A 19,635-nucleotide genomic window follows, 5' to 3' on the forward strand; every position below is an offset into this window, starting at 1 on the left:
CTGTATAATACCAATCATACAGACTTCCTATCATCTAGAAAGATTTCACTTCCAAATTAATTAATTAACAGTCTTTGTTCACAACATTCGTAATTTATATCTCATCTCTTCTTGTAAAATGCTCAGGCTTCCACTCTTCACATGCCCAACCTAAGCTCTTAGGTCTATCCTAATGTTAATTACATACTAAATGATTGAACAGTTCGATGACTCCTGAATGCTTACTCCCTTGTACACACCATCACAGAAAAATGCATATAAAAATCTAACAACTCACTATAAATCATCTTATTTAATATTTTGTAACATTAAATTAATTAAAGTCACTGTTCCAACAGAAAAATAACAGGAATAGGTTCATGACTAGATTGTGAATGGTAATACTTTCCTAGGTTTGACTTAAACTCAAAATGTTTCTTCTTAAGGGCTGTCCTTTGCCCTTTTTCTAAATGAATAAATATCTCCTGAGCTGAGATGGGTAGTGACAGTACTTAGTACATACAAGGTACAAGGACTCTATACAGCAAAAGTGCATTCAAAGCAGTTGAAGTTAAAGCCTCAAGGAAAAACCAAAACATATTCTTCTATAATTCAAAAAAGTTTACTGAAATTTCTATTCAATTTCACCACATAGAAGGAGTAATTTTAGCTATTGTCTACACAACATAATGTGATCGTAACATAAAAGCAACAAGCTGATTGAAATTGTGTTGCATCCTTTTATTACAGATTTTTTTTTTTTTAAACAGCAGTGGAAAGTTAAAATAATACTACAGCAGGTAAAGTGACTAGAGAATTTCAAAACAGTGAACACAGTTATTTCTTCTAGGTCTCTTTTCTGTGACATATAAAGGCTGACATGAAACACCTGAGTTTTTTTAGTCTAAGCCTAAGGTATGCAAAATCCCATAAACTTATGTTTTCTACAGAGGTGCAATTCTTGTCCTAAAAGCTTCCCTGGGGACTGCATCATACACAACAGCCTTAAATGAGCAGAACACATTAACCGATTGATTGACATTCAAGCACAAGTCACTCGCAAATGGAAATTGCCAAGTAACAGTAAATGGTACTTTGTCAACAGTAGTCAACAAAAAAAGCCACGAGATGAGAATAATACTGGCTCTTCGTGTATTTGTGCTGTCTGGTTTGATCACCAAAAAAATGAAGGGATTCTGAAGTTTCTTTATGAGAAACAGGGATCAAAAAAAGCATCAAGGGATCCCATTCAAAAGTTGTCTACCACAACTGCTTCTACTTCCTGCCCCAACTCCAACAAACCATTACCAACTGTTCCCAGAAAAGTAATGCCTCCTACAGGGCTATAAGAAATATTAATTTGGCATTTAACAAGAAGATGTAGTAAGCTACTCTCAAACAGTGGGATAGGTTTGCCCAGTCGTCATTTTTGCAACCAGAGGGGGTTTGGGAACATGGTCTGGAAAAAATACATTTAAAAATTAATGATAAGGTTCTTGTCATCTGCTCAGAAGTTTTGAGATGACAAGTAGTGTTTGTCAGTATGGAACACTCACTCACTCACGTTACTCATTTTGGCTTCTGTATGTGATGATGCAAGAGGACACTACAGGACCAATTACATTTCCCTGATTACAAAGAACCAGCAGGACCTGCTGCACTTGGAAATCCCAGCCAACACAATTTACAAAGCACTGCTCAATACATAGTGGAATTTAAAGAGTACGGCTTCCTGTGGTCCTCTCCTGTGGATTGTACCATGTTTAATAATGTGGCTAAATTCAATGACCATGGCCCTTCTGGCCATGGTGGCAATGTTTTGGGTTTCTCCTCTCAGACTGAGTAATACTTTTATGTAACTGTATGAAGTATATCTTTGAGACAGCTACCTCCAGGGCATGTTCTATCTTGTACTGGCCAAAAGATCTACAAATTAGAAGATAATTAGTGATACATTTGCACACACTTCATGTCATGAAGTAAAATTCCCATTATCCAAGAGCTTTGTCAAGTTAAATAAATATCAATATAATTTTTTCCAAAATGTAGCAACACTGAGGAACAGGGACCTGAGTGCATGTTTCTGTTGAAACAAACCAATTACAAGCTCAGAAGAGTTATAATAAAGAAGTGAACAAAAAAATTCAAAACATTCTGCATTGTATTCACTATAAACTTTAACTAACTGGATTAAAGGACTCAAACAAAAACTGACAATTCATTATTCTTTAAAATGTATGAAATGTACTATATTTGTCCCTTTTACATTTAAAGACAAAATAAAAGTACAAGCCTTGTAACATATATCACCACTGCTAACATACGAATACAACAAATAGAAGTTATTTTCTTGTTAGTCACAATTAGCTCTGACTTAAGTTTGATTTTTAGAAGAAAGGCTGAATAAGAAATATAACTATTATTCAATTTGGAACTCTTGTCAATAGCATTCCATGCTTGTTGGAAAAATGGCTACTGCATGGCAGATTTCAAATGTTACAAATATCTTTTAACTCCAAAAAGTCAGAATCTTTTTTCCCCTCCAAGCACTCCTACTCCCAGATATTCAAATAAATTGTGTGACCACAAAATGAAACAAATATTTTAATTACATTGTATTGCATTACCAATTTATTTTAAACCTTTAATTTATTTGGGACTAGATAAAGAATAATGTTCATTATTCATTAATACTACAGCCAGAGCTCTTGGTATCATCTTATTCTCTCTGATACTCCCTGTGTTTAGTTATTTAAGCTGGCAAAGATAGATGAGTTGTTCCTCATAACAAAAGAAAACAATAAGGAGATTAATGGAAAAAATCTTTTGTGTTCAGTAGCAGAAATTAACCAAGTGCAAGAAGCATAGGCAGCTAACTGAAAGCAATTTTGTCTGCTATTTGTGTTATCGCTTGCAGTCAGGAGGTTTCTCTTGCCAAAATTCAAACTACTTAATTTCAACACAGAAATACTTTTGTAGGTGCCACCAACTATTCACAGTAATAAATCAATAAATAAATTAAATAAATAAATAAACAAACATGCAGTTTAAAGTTAAAGATATGTTTGCTTTAATTCTTTGCATTTCATTTAAATAAAGTATGTTTCAAGTATGCTGTGTTTTACGGTTAAAGAGCTAGCAGATCATGGAGTCAGGTATTTAATACTTTTGATAGCTGTAATTACTTAATATTTCCTTAACGAAAAAGAGGAGATAAAACATAAAAACATCACAAGATATCACTTATGGGGCAAAACACTACGATGTTTTCTTGTAACTAATAAGTATTTTTTAAAAAAAAATAAAAATCAAACAACAAGAAATTTAATGTGCTGTCTTAACTTTTAAAAGGAATATAAGTACCTCCTAAAAATACAAAGGAATTTCAACTCATAAATGTTTTTCTACTTGGTCTAAATGCAAGTACGAAAAAGTACCAAATAAAAAAAAATATTCAACAATAGTTCTGCAGGTCCTGTTCAGCAACAGCACCACCCAGGCAGAAGTGAATTTAGAAATTCACCATACTACTAAGATCACTACTAAGGTTTCAGGTGTTAAATAACAGTAGATAAGAAAAACAAGGAGGGATGCACAAAGCAAATCAATCTTTTGTGTACTTGGAAAGAGAAACAATTCCTTTTTTCAGACACTTTCTCTCCCTAGATCACATAAGATTTCAGCAAAACCGCCTTTTGTTTTTTGGATTTTACAACAACTTCCAGTCATTTAGAAGGAATTAAGTCTGTCTGAAGTGTATAGACATTAATGCTTTCAATAATGATAAATACGGCCATTCCAGGTAATTATCTGCTCCTGGTCATACACAAACATGTAACAGTCAGGACTTACTCATTTATTCAAAACCACGGTCCCTATACAAACCCCTTTCTTTCTCAATACCTAAAATACAATACTAGATTTTAGAGACCATACAGGACAGTAAGGTGCCAGAAATACTGCAGAACAATCTATCTTCTTTTATACGTAGTATAGCACAGTGTTTGGTGAATACAAATGGAGGAAAACCTGCCAGCCTGTGTGCTCCTTAGTGTATTACTGTGCAGGAAAATCAATGAAGAGACATTCTTGGCTTGGTAACATTACATATTTGAGTTGTTTTGATCAGTTTGTCCCACGTGCCTTTTGATTCTGACCAATACTTTTCTAATTCTAAGTGAAACTAGATTAGAATGCTTCTCTACTGCTTATAGATGACAGGATCAAATTAAATTTAGGAGGTACTAGTTATATGTATATCCTGTTTTCTGCAGACATTTGGATGCATATTCATGACTGAAGAGTGCACAGTGCTAAGTATGGTTACTGCAGATAGATCACTCAGCAAATACTTTTAAAACTCCTGCCATCTCAGTTTGAAAGGAACTTAAGACAACTAATAATTAAGAATTCAACTGAAATGATTTTCAAAGGCAGAGGCAATAAAATGGCAGAAAATTAACTTTCAATATATTATTTTAAGGACATGTTTGAATTCATCAGACTGCAGAATTTTTCTCAAATTTGGCAAGGAAAAAATCACTTTTGAAAGTAAAAAATACATATGACTACATACTTCTTGAAATATTCATTTAAAAGACGCTTCAAGCAAAACTAAAACCTGGCATAGAAACCAAGATGCAATCCTATGGGCTATACAAACTCAGTAAGGAAAATAAAAGCTAGGAACATGAAACTATGCAACCACTTCAAAGCCTTACAAAGTACAACATCTATTTTTTTTGCAGAAAAACAAGGCAGAAAGATTGAAAAGAATTTCACAAAATAATCAGAACACTTTGTGAACTCCTCAAAAATGCTAACAAGTTGGGTTTGGGTTTTTTTCAGGAAACTATGGTTCAGGAATAGTACATTGGACTACATATTGATTACTCAGATAAAATGAGAAAAAACAACATAGTGATAAAAAACATAAAAGCAAAAACCCTGCGTGTCCTGCTAGGGAATATGCCAGAACCTTCAGTAACTCAAGGAGTATAAAACCTTTAAAAAGTTTTAATGGAATTATGTTTTTCTTCTTATGACATTTATGGAATCTTTTTGTTTTCATTTAAGAGGAAAAAAAACTCATAAAAGTGATGTGTATTTTTCTTTAATACACAATATTGAAGATTGTAAACTGAAGTAAATATAATAAATATATCTGTTTTTTTACTCACAGAACACTATGCTTTATTGTCTACATACATGCACTAAATCCAAAGGATCATATAAGTACCCCCAAGCAATCAGTAGTATCATTTTAAAAAAGCAATTCACTCATTTCACGAGTCTTGATAAACTACTATTACTACTTACTACAAAAACACTGACAATAAGAAATTTATATAACCCACAGGAATTATTTTTTTTCCTTTAAATGTCTTTCAGACAAACATAAAAGTCTCCTGTAATATCTCAATAAAGCACAAAATATATCCAAAGAAAAATCAATGCTTGCAGTGTAAGCCAAAAACACTACCACTGTTTTCATTTCTGCTCATTGTAAAAAATCCAGAGCATCTTTGGTAAGTAAAATGAGTAGTCAAGAAGTATCTCAAATATCATTCCCTCTATCTGCTTTCAGAAAATGTGGTTATATTCATTACCTGACCAGTTTACAAAATTTTATCAGCTAATGCAGAATGCTGGTGTATTTAAAAGTTGTTTTCTTTGAATATTTTGATTTTTGATAAATACAATGAAGACTTATGATATCATAAATAAAGATTCATGATTCAGGAAGAATCCAGTCAGATTAACAAATTGTGGTTTATGTCATTTTATTTCAAATTACTGACTTTTAGACATCTAACCACCACTGAGCAACTTATTTGACCTTTCTTGAGAGGAATAATTCTCCAAGCACTCTTTTTTTTTAGTGACTGACTATGGAGGAAGTTCTAGAAATCAACTTTTAGATGACAGAGTTAGGAAAAATAATTCTACCTACACTATCCAACATTTGTTCCAGATACATTAATTTCAGTAACTCACCCTCTACTGTTAGAGTACCCATTTTGGATTCCAAGAAATCAAACAGTGTGCTTGGTGCAGATGGTCTGGCATTTCCTAGCTCTTCTTCATCTTCAGGTCTTGTTCGGCCTCGGCCCTTCCCCTTACCTGTAAGCATTAAAGGCTTTTTGTGAATGGGCAATAAAAAATTAAAAAGCGCACACATGCTTTCATTTGATTTACAAAATGTTTGTATTTTCTGTTTTTAAAAAAATCTGTAACAGAAAGGCAGTGATAGGATAAGGGAGAACAATTTTAAACTACAAACTGAGGAGATTTTAAACTACAAACTGGAGAGATTGGATGTGATGAAAAACTTCTTTACTATGAGGGTGATGAGGCACTGGAACAGGTTGCCCAGAGAAGCAGTGGATGCTCTGTCCTTGGAAGTGTTCTAGGCCAGGATGGATGAGGCCCTGAGCAACCTGGTCTAGTGGGTGGCCTCTCTGTCTGGGAGGTGGGTGTGGGGAAGGTGGAACAAGATGTTCTTCAATGTCCCTTCCAACCCATGTTCTTCTGTGATTCTAGAATACACATTTCCCATTTAAGGCTAATTAAACATCTATCTTCCAATTCAAAAATTTTTACAAGAATATAATAACACAGAAACCTTTCTTAGGGATTTGCTTTCAGGTTTGCAATGCATTCTAACTTGCAGGAAAAAAACATGCAAATATGCCCTTCTATAACTACATTAGTAATCCACCACACACAAATTCTTTGGCTTGTAAACAGTTTTAAAGCATCTCTTTGCAAGCTTTACCTCTAGGTGGTGGTCCCTGAATGGGTTTCTGTTTACTGTTGTTCAGAAGAAAATTTAATGCTGCCTCTAGGCTGTTACTGTTATCCATAAGTGCCTGTCTTGCTGCTTCTTTGCTAAAACCCATCTCTGTTATGTGTTTTAGAGCCTTTTCATCAACCTGAAATAAAAGGCACACACAAAAGTAATAAATACAACACTCTATAAACACACCAGCTTTTACATTAATTTTTCTTTTCTTTTTAATTGAAACAATATTTCTTGTTTATTTTAATATTTTAGTTTTATATAAAATCTTTGCATGTATGTTCAAAAGGACCAGATAAACAAGGGATTTTTTTTTTTAATAGTATGATTTTTAATTAGTTTCCAGTTCTACTACTACAGTCCTTCAAGCACAAATTCTCCTGGTCTATAAGAAAACTAAAAGAAATATCTCAAAATAATATGGGTACCAAAACTAGCCATCTGCTTCGTTTTGAACCCCTTCACAACTTTTGCAGACAATGCAAAACCCAGTTACTTCTTAAAATATAGATAAAACATACTTGGCTAGAGGTTTTCCAGAAGAAAACAAAGAAATGCAAACAATTTACTTGGGCAGAAATGCAGGCTCTGTTATTCCAAACTGTATAGAGCATGACGTCAAAAAGTCAAGATGGGAATCACAAAGCATTAAGTACAGAAAATAACATTGCACTGCACCAAAATCATACCAACTGTCCATTTAGTTCAACAGCTGCCATCAAAAACATTCTTAACTGGAACACCATGAATGTAACATTCATGAATGTAACAGGCTCAAAAATAGCCATACCAAGACCCTACCAAAAACCCACAAAATCCCAAGCCTAATGTAATCTAACTCTGAGATACACACTTACATTTTACTGAATAAATGTTTAGCTCAGAATCACAGTGAAGCTCATAGCTGTCTCAGTAAGGTACAAAAGCACCATTAGTATTCTAAGCAGACCCCAAAATTAATTGAAAGGAAAGTCATAATTCCTCAAGGTATTTTGATTTTTTTCTTGTCATATTTGGGGTTTTGTTTTTAATTTTACACATTCAAGACTCCATTAAAGTCTTCCATCTTACCAGTTCTCGGTAGACCCCTTCATTCTTCCCCTCTGGTTTTGCTATCTTCTCTTTCTGGAACAGTTCCCTGTTTCGATTCCCTCCAGCGCTCACACTGAGATTGCTTCTGCTACTACCACCACCTCCTCCAAATGTCTTGGTCTTTAGATAAGCACAAAATAACATTTCAGCAACCAGAAATAATGAAAATATTTAGCTAGTAGAAAAAGTAGAAACTTTTGTTGCAGTGGTTTTTTTGAGTTTTTTTGATTATGCTCTGGGTCAACAAATAAAGCATTAATTTACACACACACAGGAAAAGATTAATTTATTAGTCAGGATTTTTTTCCCCTGTGCCCAAATGAGGTTGTAAAAAGGGTATATAATTCTAGCTGTTACAACTTACTAAGCACTTTGATAAATAAACTAAAAAGAAGACTAAAGAAGAACATAAAAACCTGACACATTAGAACTAAATTTCCTAGCTATTTTTTTCAGACTGAGTTCAGTGAATCATGAGGGTTTTGAGAATTAGAAAGAACAGATGAAAATTGATAACCTGTATTTATTACTTAAATCTTATTAGCAAAATTGTACACCCCTCATTTTTTAGTAGTGGTAGCAAAATCATATCTATAATAAAACATTATTATACATTTATTAGCTCTATTAAAATAAGAACATAGCCATCAATTTAAAAAGACTCTAAGCCTAATTCATCTTTTTAAAGATATGGGAGTAGAATTATACGCAGGCAAATATCAGAAAGCATTTGTCACTTAAGAGATAAATACTTGACAAGAAAAGATCAATCACGGTAAGTAAAATGCTGCAACACATGCATTCTAACCTCTTTGCTCTTTGCTACTTCTGCAATAGCAGCTGTTCTCTGCTTTTCAAATTCATCATTGTCCGCAACAGGTTTTACGGTATTTGTCATTTGCAGAGTCTTTCTGCGATCAAGATCTCTGCTATCCACTTGCACATAAGAAGCACATTTCTGAAAATGCAAAAGGAATGTTTAATTACTCTTCGGCCTGCTGTCATTTGCAAAAAGACCCACCTAAGTTTTATTCCATTAGCATAGCAGACCCTCAGATAAAGAGTATGAGCATGTAGCAAGACATCACGATGCAATCACAATGATTCTTGGAAATTTGCTGATCCTTGCCAAATTCTTTGGCATTTAAGAAGGAGCTGCATACGTGCCTACACGATCTCACCAGCAAAATCAAAGGCTCCATACACTAAATAAAGTTAAGTTTGAAATTGAGAGGAAAAATGTTACTGGAAACTGGCACAACAAAGAGACAGGATTAACACGGTTTTGGGTTTGTTTTTTTTTAACAGGCACATTTTTTATACACAAGTTATCAAGACCTAAGGTGTTTTGACAGCCTTTACCTAACTGGAACAAGGTACACAGATATCATAATACAGGTACTTTTATGAAGTGACAAAGAAAAGTACACTATACCTGCCCAAAAGGTACAAAAGGAGGAGGGCCACCTTCTGTTCCAATGTTACTCCTATTGTGTTTTGCCAAACTCTGTAAAAGAAAATTGATAATTAATAAATTGCAAACAGAAAACAGATTATATTATAAATGTCTCTATTTCAGAAAGAACATGAAACTTGCAAGATGGGTATTTTCAGCAGAAAAGAAATTAGTATTTTTAAGTCTTGGGTCACCTAAGTTAAGAAGAGGGTTGGAGGAGAGGCAGAGGAACAAAGAAAATTATGGAATTTTGCAAAATTACTAAGGCACATAGAGCACAAGTAGAAAATTCAGTTATACATCAAAATCTACACTAATAGAACAAAGCAGAACAAAAATAGGCAGCAGATGTTTTTTCATACAATGTCCAATGAAATTGCAGCCAGTAGAGATTGTAAAGGCACACAGCACCTTTAAAAAGGGATTGAACCAATTCAGCCTAGAGAAGGGAAGGTTTAGGGGGTCCTTATCAATCTGCACAACAGAGACAGGCTCTTTTCAGTGGTGCCCAGTAAGATGACAGAGACAGTGGGCAGAAACTGAAATATAGGAGATTCCCTCCATCACGAAACACTTTTTTCACTGTGAGGGTGACTGAGACAGGGAGGCTGTCCCCATCCTTAGAGATACTCAAAAGCTGCCAGGACACTGTCCTGGACAATTTGCTGTATGTGGCATTGATTCAGCCAGATGACCTCCATCGTCAACGATTATGTGAAATTCATGATCCCATGCATAAGCAAACACAGAAAGGATTAATCAGAATTGTATCCCCTGATAATACAGCAATTCCGTATGTCAAGGCTGTATAAGTGCTCAGACTGTGATCTCTCCCTAGAAACAATCTCCTTTTTGCCACTACTGGAAACAAAATGCTGTCCTACTAAGAAGAAAAAGAACAGGTCCTTAATGCTGATAAAATGCACCAAAATTGCATTTCCTATAATGTATCTCTGTTATCAGCTTCATTTCTCATTGTCCCTTTCCCCCAACGGACATTCACGCATGACTACAAGCATTCTCTGTTGTCAGAGACAGCCTTAGTTACTTAAGGCTATAAATGACATTTACCTATATATTTATTACCCTGATGTAGAATTGATTTAAATCCATCATGTGAGAAATGGAGTATAAACATGAATAAACTTTAGGCCACTATGTTATCAGAGAATTTCTTAAACTAAGGAATAGATTAATTTAGCTAACACATACCCAAATTAAAACTTTTGGTCCACTCCTTTCAAGTTAACTGCTTTTATTCAGGAGCCAAAGACTGCTTTCTAAATCATTTATAGTTATTAATTCCTTTCAAGGTTGAATAAAAAGAATAACCCTTTTTCTCATACCTTAGAGCAAAAAACACCGATAAAGTATTCAATAAATTATTAAAAAAAAAACACTTAGAAGTGCAGAAATCATAAAATTTTTGTGCTTTAGTTTCAACCAGTTCACTTAAAATGCTGCCTTAGAAATACGAGCTAACCAAGGGCTGATCGCTGCAGCAAGCTCACACTCCCTGTACCTATTAACTGAAGCAGCACAGTACAACAAAGATTTCACGGTCAAGCCACTTCACTTCCCCAGAGCAGGCACTGCAGGTGCAATAAACCCTGCACTTATTCTGGTGTTTCTATTTGTTTGCTTGTTTGTTTGTACCTAGAGAAATGCAGGCAATTTTGGAATGAACTCCCATACTTAATCAAATTACAATTAAAAGAAGTAATTATAGGCTAGACAAGAACTCAAACAAGGATTAATTCTTCATGTCCTACAATCAGGAAAAGCAAGCTGAATTTGCACTCTTTTCTTTTTTTCCCAAATCAGAATCAAGAAATCACATAGAAGAAAAAGACCGTTCCAATCTAGTGCCCAAATGTGCAATTGGGCAAATGGCAAAAAAGCCCTTATAAACTGACTGCCTATTTACCAACATTTACCTACATGAATTTTGAATCACAACAATTTATTGCATAAAACTGTTATCCATAATGAAAGAATTCTAATGCTCTGAAACCTTCTTCTCAAGGAGCACTCTCTGCTGAGAAGTGAGAGCAGCTGCTTTAGAAACCAAGTTTCACATAGCACTGAATAAAAAGCAAACTGACAACACACACAATTTTTTTAACTTATAATTAAATATTTCCTCATAACCCAGCAGTAACTATCATTCACAATAAACTTTGTTATAAATACATATAGTGTACTTCTTTTATCCTTTTTGCTCTATTTGCATCATGACATTAAAAACATATTTCCTAGAGAATCTCTTAAGAAACTACAGTTTACAATATGAGATTGCTAGATATTACATACTATTGTACCCTTGCCTTTCTTTATACATGCATTTTGAAGTATACCTAAAACTACTTCCTTTTCCCATAATGTAATCTCAATATTTAGCCTCACCTTCACCAAAACAGAAATATCGTGACATATACTAAACAGCTTTACTTTTAGATGATCTGTAATTCTAAGTGTTAAAAATTTAAGAGCCCATCAACAGTCTCACCAATCATCTCAGCAGATTTGCTTCAGACTTCACTTACATATTGTCTGGTGTTGTGTTTAATAGCAATACAAAACCCTCTTCCCTCATAAGAAGAGTACCAGCAATATCATACACATACTGATCCTTCATGTTTGGAACCTAAGTCAGCACCAGAACATGAGGAACACCATAAAGCAATAATTATTTGGAACTGTATTTTTTCTTAAAGATGTCCACGATACTTCCAAATAGTCTAGAAAAACAAATCTTACATTCTCTTCATTCATTCCACATATGCTACATTGTATGAGTCTTTTAGTAATAAAACTTGATTCCTCCTGAAAGCAATTTCAAACACTGCTCTGAATGAAACAAAACAGTAATACAATTGAACAAGTAGAAGCTGGGCATGGGCAATACCTTAAGACAGAATAAATGGCTTTTATTCTAAAGTTTCATGCTATTTGGCTTAATAACACTAATTTTAGGCTAAGTATAAAACCCTCTTATTTCATCATCTACAGAGGAAGGCAAATTAACACATCTTAGACCTCCTAGTGGAGAGGAAATATAAAAGTGCCATGAAAACTAAAAAATTAGCTTCAAAAAAAGTAATTTGAAATAGTTACACAAATAAAAGTTTTATGTCTTTTTATGCAAACTCAATTCAGCATTTTTATTTAAGCTTCCATGGCAAGACTAGACAAGGAGTGGCAATGTCCTTATCACCTCTCAGATATTTTAGCAATTATGCTTATTTGTCAGCTGTACTCTTCTACAAACCCTTCTGAAGAGTATAGAAGCATCGAGTGAGTTCATAGGGAAACTGTTACCATGCAGCATCTGGCTTTTACAGTTTTGTTTGAGCCCTATCTGTCTACCTGTCAGTCTGGATATAGAACTGGAACTACAATTTCCAGTGGTCATGGTTCACCTGTCCAAACTGATTCCTTGTCACCCACAGCTTTTCTGACACAGCCACATGCATGTGCTGTGAGCTGGTCAACAAGAAAAAGAAAATACTCTGGGCAAACTCCAAAAGTTTGAGAACCAGAGCACTGAGGTAATAGCAGCAGGCAATAGCTAACTTTCTGTGTCTTACCAGAGCACATCAGTGACAGCTACCACTCTGTTTTATGTATTGCATACAGCCAAGAGAGCTGGCTAAAAAGTGCTTAAAGTTGTAGTCAGCAGCATGCCTTTGGTTATTAAATGCTTTGCTTTTTTATTTATGTAAATAGAGTCTGTTCGAAGTTATTTCTTGATACTGACTTCAAAAACCAATTATTAAGTATAAAGCAAAATTTATCTGTTGAAGTCCAGGTAGAAGAAATATGAAAACAGACTGTCCAAAATATCACCAAGAGAGCAAACCAGTTCTATTCTTGTCTTGTGAATTTTTAAGAAAGTGTTAGCTCTATGTTCTCTCTTCTGCCCCATCTACCTTCTTTAACTGAAGAGAGAACTCACAAGACTTAATACTAAGAATAAAAATCATAAAATGGGATGGTTCTGCCAGAACTTTCTTTATTTTGAAAGCTCCATTTAAAACCAGGAATGCTTTTGTGTTTCAAAAAGACCCCTTATTTTCAGCTATAAAGGCTGAAGGATGACAAACAGAATCTAGTACAATGTGTAACTCTAAAATTCAAGTTAATTTTGGCTCAGTTTGCCCGAATCTATTAAGCTCAACCAAACACCAAAGAAGGCTAAAAATTACTGAGCCCAACTTAGCAGGAACAACAATAAAATGAGTACTTCATACAGAACTAACCACCATGTTCATAAGCAGCTACTCTGTTTCCGAGATGCAGATGCAAAAATACAGAGATATGCATGGCTGTAGCAGCAATAGTTAATCTGGCAAGTATTTAGGACTAATGGTAGTAGAGTCACAACTCCTGCCCTAGGAACTTCCACCTGTTTGTGAGAAAATGTATGAAAAAATATTCCAGCAGCCACTTTTGTTTTACTGGGACAGAAACCAAAGTAAAGGAGCTTACACATATTTATGCCTTGTTGGAAGAATTTTAAACCTCCAATTTGACTTTGTAACCACAATTTACCTAAAGTACTGACGGAATTTGGAGTACAGGTCTCATTCCAAAGGTTACCAACTTCAATGCTTTCTGTACATTTATTCTATTATTTTTGCCTCAAAAAAGATACAGTCTGCAGACAGTAACTGTAAAAGGCAGAACTCCATAATATTTTGGCACCAAACACACTGTTTAAGAAAGCAACCATCCATGACTATTTACCAACATAAATTTAATATATTTGATTAATGTTTTCAATCCCTGCAGAAAGGAATCAGTTTCCATGCAAAGATCACTTGTAATTTTTTAATTTGCAATATTATACTATAAGACCTACTTGCATACATTTGGCTGCAGCCCTAAAACTATTTGGACAGTACAGTTCTAAAAGCTTATTATACAAAGTTCACAGTCAACAGAATAAGCTTGACGTGTTTAAATGTAATATGCAACTTATAAGACAAGAATTTCCAGTGGTGTTACCTCACCCTTTGTAATTCCCACTTTTCTATAAGATGCTCCACTTCACCTCCAAGAACTGCTGTGTTGCTGTCATCCAACAGCAAGAATCCATTTCTCACTTCAACAATTCCTGAAAGCTTAATTTTTGTTCCAGGTGGAGTGTTCAGGCTAGAGGTAGAAACAAAGTCAAAAAATTAAAACAGATTTATTAATATTCTGTCACAAAGAAACATACAAAAAAACTACTCTTATTGTAATTCCAACATTTATATATGCCATAATAAAAAATTAACATCAAAAAGCACAGTACTTTTCAATAGCTTTATTGAAATACTTCCCATCCATTATACAAAAATGCCATACTGCAAATTAGATTCTAACAGAGATGAACACCAGCAAATTGTCTGTTTGGTTAATATCCAATTTTGTAACACCAAACTAAGCTTACGATTTGTTTTGATTAGCAGATGATATTCTTAGACAACTGATTTGAGGCAGGTTCCTCATATTTACAGTTAAGAGTGTATTTCCAAATAGTTCATCATGTCATATTTTTTTTAGACATTTAACTCAGTAGACACATAGAGTGGTCAGAAAGGAACCTTTCTACACATTGCTAGGAGTTAGGAGTATACTAGAATAAACATAAAAACAATGCATCTCATAGTGCTTCTTCTCTCACTACTCTACAATTTAAAAACATATGAATACTTTATGTCATCAGCTCCCACATGGAGACACCTTATCGTCTTCTCACGTGAATCTACCCTTGCAATAGCAACAGCAGAAGCATAAAAGAATCATGTACTTCCAATGTGTAATCGAACTATATGACAAGCAGTGCAATCTGGAAACTGCTTCTTCTTGTGAGAAATAGGACACAGCCAGTTAAAACCTTTCAGCTGAGAGGCAATAATCTCTTCAAAATAGGGTAGAGTTACTGTTGCAATCACAGGCTTATACCACACGGTGAGGAAAATTCATAATGGAGTCAGCCAATTACAGTACCAGTGCCATTCAACCTTAGCAATGTTAATGGATTTTGGATTGTTCTGATAAAGGCAAAAAATGAGATCAAAAAAGAGACATGAAAGAAATACAGGAAAAAAAATTAAAATTAGGCAAGGGGAAAGGGATAAACCCTTGCCTAATGGAAGCCATAGTCATGAAAAGCCTATAATATAAAAGAAAATTGTGATTTTTATTTAAGTAACACTACGTACTGAAACACGATATCATTGCAGTTTAATAGTCTAACATCAGACCTGAAAAAATTATATATAACACAAATTAAATCTTTAAATGTTACATAAAAAGAAGCATTCACAACATTACTAGAGTGATTAGCTCTCTAACACTTTTGAGATTTTATCAAAAAGCTTTCAAATTATGTCTTGTACTGGGTATTCATCTTCAAACATTTTGATCTAGAGTCTACTTACACAGGACTCTGTTTGCCTTCCTTTATTGCTCTCTTTATATTTGCATTGGAATATGATATTCCAAGTTCTGCTGGCTCAAGCTAAAATTAAAATATCATTAAATGTTTTGACAGCACTCTAAACTTCAAGCTGGCTCCTGCTCCAAAGGAACAGTTTAACAGTAGAAGAATATCTAATTAAGTTAGATATATATCTATATCTAACTGTTGCAGCTAGCAGAGAAAGACAGAAGAAAGAGGGTTTTTTTTAAACCAGATTTACCTGAACAAGAGTGCAGAGCACACCATTACTCTGCAGACTAAACACCAGAGATTGGTTATGGGGGTGCTAAAAACAAACACATAAAGCAACCCCATATTCAGCAGTAATCAGCTCTCTTGCCCTTCACTTTTAACTGAAGAAATATCCAAGTAAAAGACCTGCCCATGGTTAAGCAGCATTAGTTGCACTGGCTTAGAAGTGTCAAGCCTGTGACATTCCTGCTACAAAGATAAGGCAAAAGATCTGCTACTACTAAAAATTGGGAATTTGATCCAAGTATACACACAACCCCAGTTTGCTGTCTGTTGTGAAACTACAACTCAGTAGATGCAAAAATCCACTTTCTTCCATTACATAGTTCAGCATAAAAAGAACTATAAATTACATTGATATGTACCTTTGCATGCTGAATTTAAATTTCTCCTTTACATACAAATCCAAAAAGAAGTCTCTTTTGTCGAGCAATTTTTTTTTCATAAATTACTAAGGACACTTCCATTATTTCAAGGACATTTACATATCAAAGGAGAACATGGAAAAGAAAGCTGTTCACCTTATTTTTGACATGCTGCTGTATTCTATAGCTGTGCAGCTTGTGTGTCCATCAGTCATCTGTAAACGTAACATTCTGGGAGCAGCCTGAGATTCTTCATTATCCTTTGGTGCAGCAACATTGCGAATTTTCTGTATTTGCAGGACACATGGCCCTTCCAGCTAGATAAGTCAAACAGAAAAGACAAAATTGTTAGCACTGTTAAGCAAGCACACTGCAATATCTAGACATATCAACACATGCCCCCAGGCAGAGAAAAGTGTAATTTGATCAGGCAGTCATGTTGAGTTTCTATCACTCATGAACTCTGTGTTCTAAAAACATGAAAAAAATGGGTTTTTCAGAGAAACAGTTGTGACGCTTCACACATCTCTGAGATACCGATTAGAAAATAAAAGTGAATGAAAACAGCTGAGGAGGCAAACAAGCAAAAACATAGATACTGTCACTTTGAACATAGTATGGAGTCCAGATAAGATTTCACTGCAGGGTGTCACTGACAAAGTCTTCTAAAGAACAAAACAAAACAGCTGAGAAGACTCTGTCTTTGGATCAAGAGGAAATTTCAAGTACCACTACTCTGTAAACACCAACTAGAAACATAGCTTCTTTGAACAATGGACCAATCCAAACATAACAAACTGAAGGGACATCACTTGTCTATTGATTATGTAAAAGTGGATACCCTACTAGACACACCACAATTCTATGCCAGAAAAAATAAAAATTATAACTAAAAAAAAAAACCAAACAAAAAACCAAACAAACAAAAACAAAGAAAAGCCCCACTAAAAACCAAAAACCCCCACCACAAACAAAACCCCCCAAAATAAAGCTAAATAAATCCACTTGAAAAACCCAAGCCGAAACCAATCATCTCAACCATTTATCACATTTCAGCTATAGCTAAGTCATTTTAATTTCTCTGAAAAAAAAAAAATTGTCTGTGGCTGCTCAATTGATCTCTAGCTCCAAAATGACAGAAAAAGATGAAAAAGTGCACAGTTCATCAGCTTCTAACCTTGAAGAAACAGAATAGGTAGCCAGAAGAACACAAAATAAGAGCAGATAACCAGTAGGTAAGTATATATATATAAAAAAGAGAAATTAATAAATAAGAGATCAGGAGCACAGTATTTTTACTATGGTGGCAGTAGAAGATCTGATGCAGCAATCACTCTCACTGAAGGAAGGTTTTTTAAATGCAGACCAGTTTTAAATAGAACCACAAATCCAATCATCATTTGGAAAAAAATAAAATTTGAAAGGCTGTAGGAAACAAAAATCCACAATCAAAAAATGAAACAGAAATGAGGAAGCATATGAGTAACCTTTAACAGGAATTAAATTGCTGGCACCTTATGTTTTCAACTGCTTACCATCAATTTGCTAGTACTCAGAAAGGAACTCTGAGATCACAACTTTAATCCTTTCTGAATGCTTCTTCTGCTGTTAATGTTTCCCTTGTAATGACACAAGTTCTCAAAAGAAAACCAATAACACCTTAAATGTAACAGCTATTAAATTATATGTTGTAACATTATAGTCTTCTTTGCACTTCAATTCCTTCAAAAATGCTTAATGTATCTCTATGGTATATAGTCATCTAGACAGAAATGGAAGGATTCCGTTTTCCCAAATCCTATGCAAATGTGGCCATCTTGTGGTTAATGCTGGTAATATTGATTTTTTTCTAACCCATAGAAAACACAGATATTAAATGAATGAGTGAAATAGTTCTGTGTATTAATGACTGAAGTTGAAGACAACCATCTATAGTGGTCAAATACCCACGTTTCATACTAGGATTCTCCCAGCTTTTATGCAACTATTTTCCTATTCTAAAATAGGCATAAAAAGTTATTTTTTAAATAAATAAAGATATTTTCTATGCAAGACAGAAACACATCATAGGTTCTCAAGATATAAATAAATAATACTGATATTAGTCTTGGCTGAGAGGAAGAATAGTAGCACATAATTTCTATTTTTCACTGAAACATTTCTGAACAACAAATTACCACATTCTGTGGAGAGATTATACTAAAAAGTTGTTCCTCTCCCTAAAGAAAACATTTTTTTGTAAACACGTAGCTCTATAACATAATGTATTTTCAGACATTGAAAGCTAAACAGCAGCACTGATTAAGGAGTCAGATGCACCTTATTTTACTCAAAAAAAAAGGAAATTACAGTTAAGAAAGCAAGGATTCAGCATACTATCTAATAGCTTGAGGTAAAAATTATAAATAGGAGTCCTACTCAAACAGAGTTTTTTCTGTGTAATTCTTCCCAAAATGTGAAGGATTATCACCCTCCAGGAAATGGTTTGCAAGTGTCTGGTTTGGGATTTTTTTTGAATAATTTTCTAAAGATCTGTGAATACAGATAAAGTTAATAAAACTCTTCCCATAAAGTTAGTTTGCTAAGTAATATGCTGCATGCACTGACTGCTGCCTAGCTAATATCTATGATCCTGCAATGGACTCTCTCTCAAGTGTGCTTTGCATAAATTGCAATAATGTTTGTGCTTTTTCTTGTAGAAGTCTGTGCTTGCAGCAGTGACTACTCCATTTAGACAACAAGATAAACAAATCCAAACAGCTCTTGGCAGCCTCCCTCATCAATCAATCTGGCTTTCTTAAAACAAACCCACCTTAACTTGCCACTATCTGAATTTTAACAGTAAAGGAATATGTTTCCCCAAGACTTTCACATCAGTAATAGACTCAATATTTGAAGTAAGGGGTAAAGAACTGAAGTGAGAATCACTACTAGGTTTAAAATAAAATTCCTTAAGCTACCCACTCCCTGAATCGCATGTAAGGGACAAAACAGGAAGGGTATACAGAAGAAGACAAATTTCATTTTTTACCTAAACACACAACATGCATTAAAGTCTAGTACACCCAAGTTTCAAATGTAATATTCTTCTCTAGCACAAAGTGTTAGCCCATCTAATATGTTTTATCCAAATGACTTGTGGGATACACAGCTATAGGAAAATTACATAAAGTGCATAGCTATAGCCATGGATGTCAGTAGGCAAGTAACCCAGCAT

General features: G+C 34.4%; 1 protein-coding gene across 8 annotated transcripts in view; it reads right to left on the minus strand.

Annotated features, from left to right (window-relative positions):
* The window catches only part of TDRD3 (tudor domain containing 3), a 91,987-nt gene that overhangs the window by 26,101 nt on the left and 46,251 nt on the right, over nt 1-19,635 (minus strand). For all 8 annotated transcript variants that reach the window (XM_041407239.1, XM_041407241.1, XM_041407242.1 and 5 more), the window contains exons 4-10: nt 16,575-16,735; nt 14,345-14,486; nt 9,309-9,380; nt 8,682-8,831; nt 7,853-7,993; nt 6,758-6,914; nt 5,977-6,102 (exon numbers count right to left, since the gene is read on the minus strand). In XM_041407239.1, coding sequence (XP_041263173.1) covers nt 5,977-6,102; nt 6,758-6,914; nt 7,853-7,993; nt 8,682-8,831; nt 9,309-9,380; nt 14,345-14,486; nt 16,575-16,735 — 949 coding nt within the window. The remainder of the gene's footprint in view (nt 1-5,976; nt 6,103-6,757; nt 6,915-7,852; nt 7,994-8,681; nt 8,832-9,308; nt 9,381-14,344; nt 14,487-16,574; nt 16,736-19,635) is intronic.

The sequence above is a fragment of the Onychostruthus taczanowskii genome, unplaced genomic scaffold (genome assembly GCF_017590055.1).
Source record: "Onychostruthus taczanowskii isolate IOZ18803 unplaced genomic scaffold, ASM1759005v1 scaffold26, whole genome shotgun sequence".
NCBI classification, from domain to species: Eukaryota; Metazoa; Chordata; class Aves; order Passeriformes; family Passeridae; genus Onychostruthus; species Onychostruthus taczanowskii.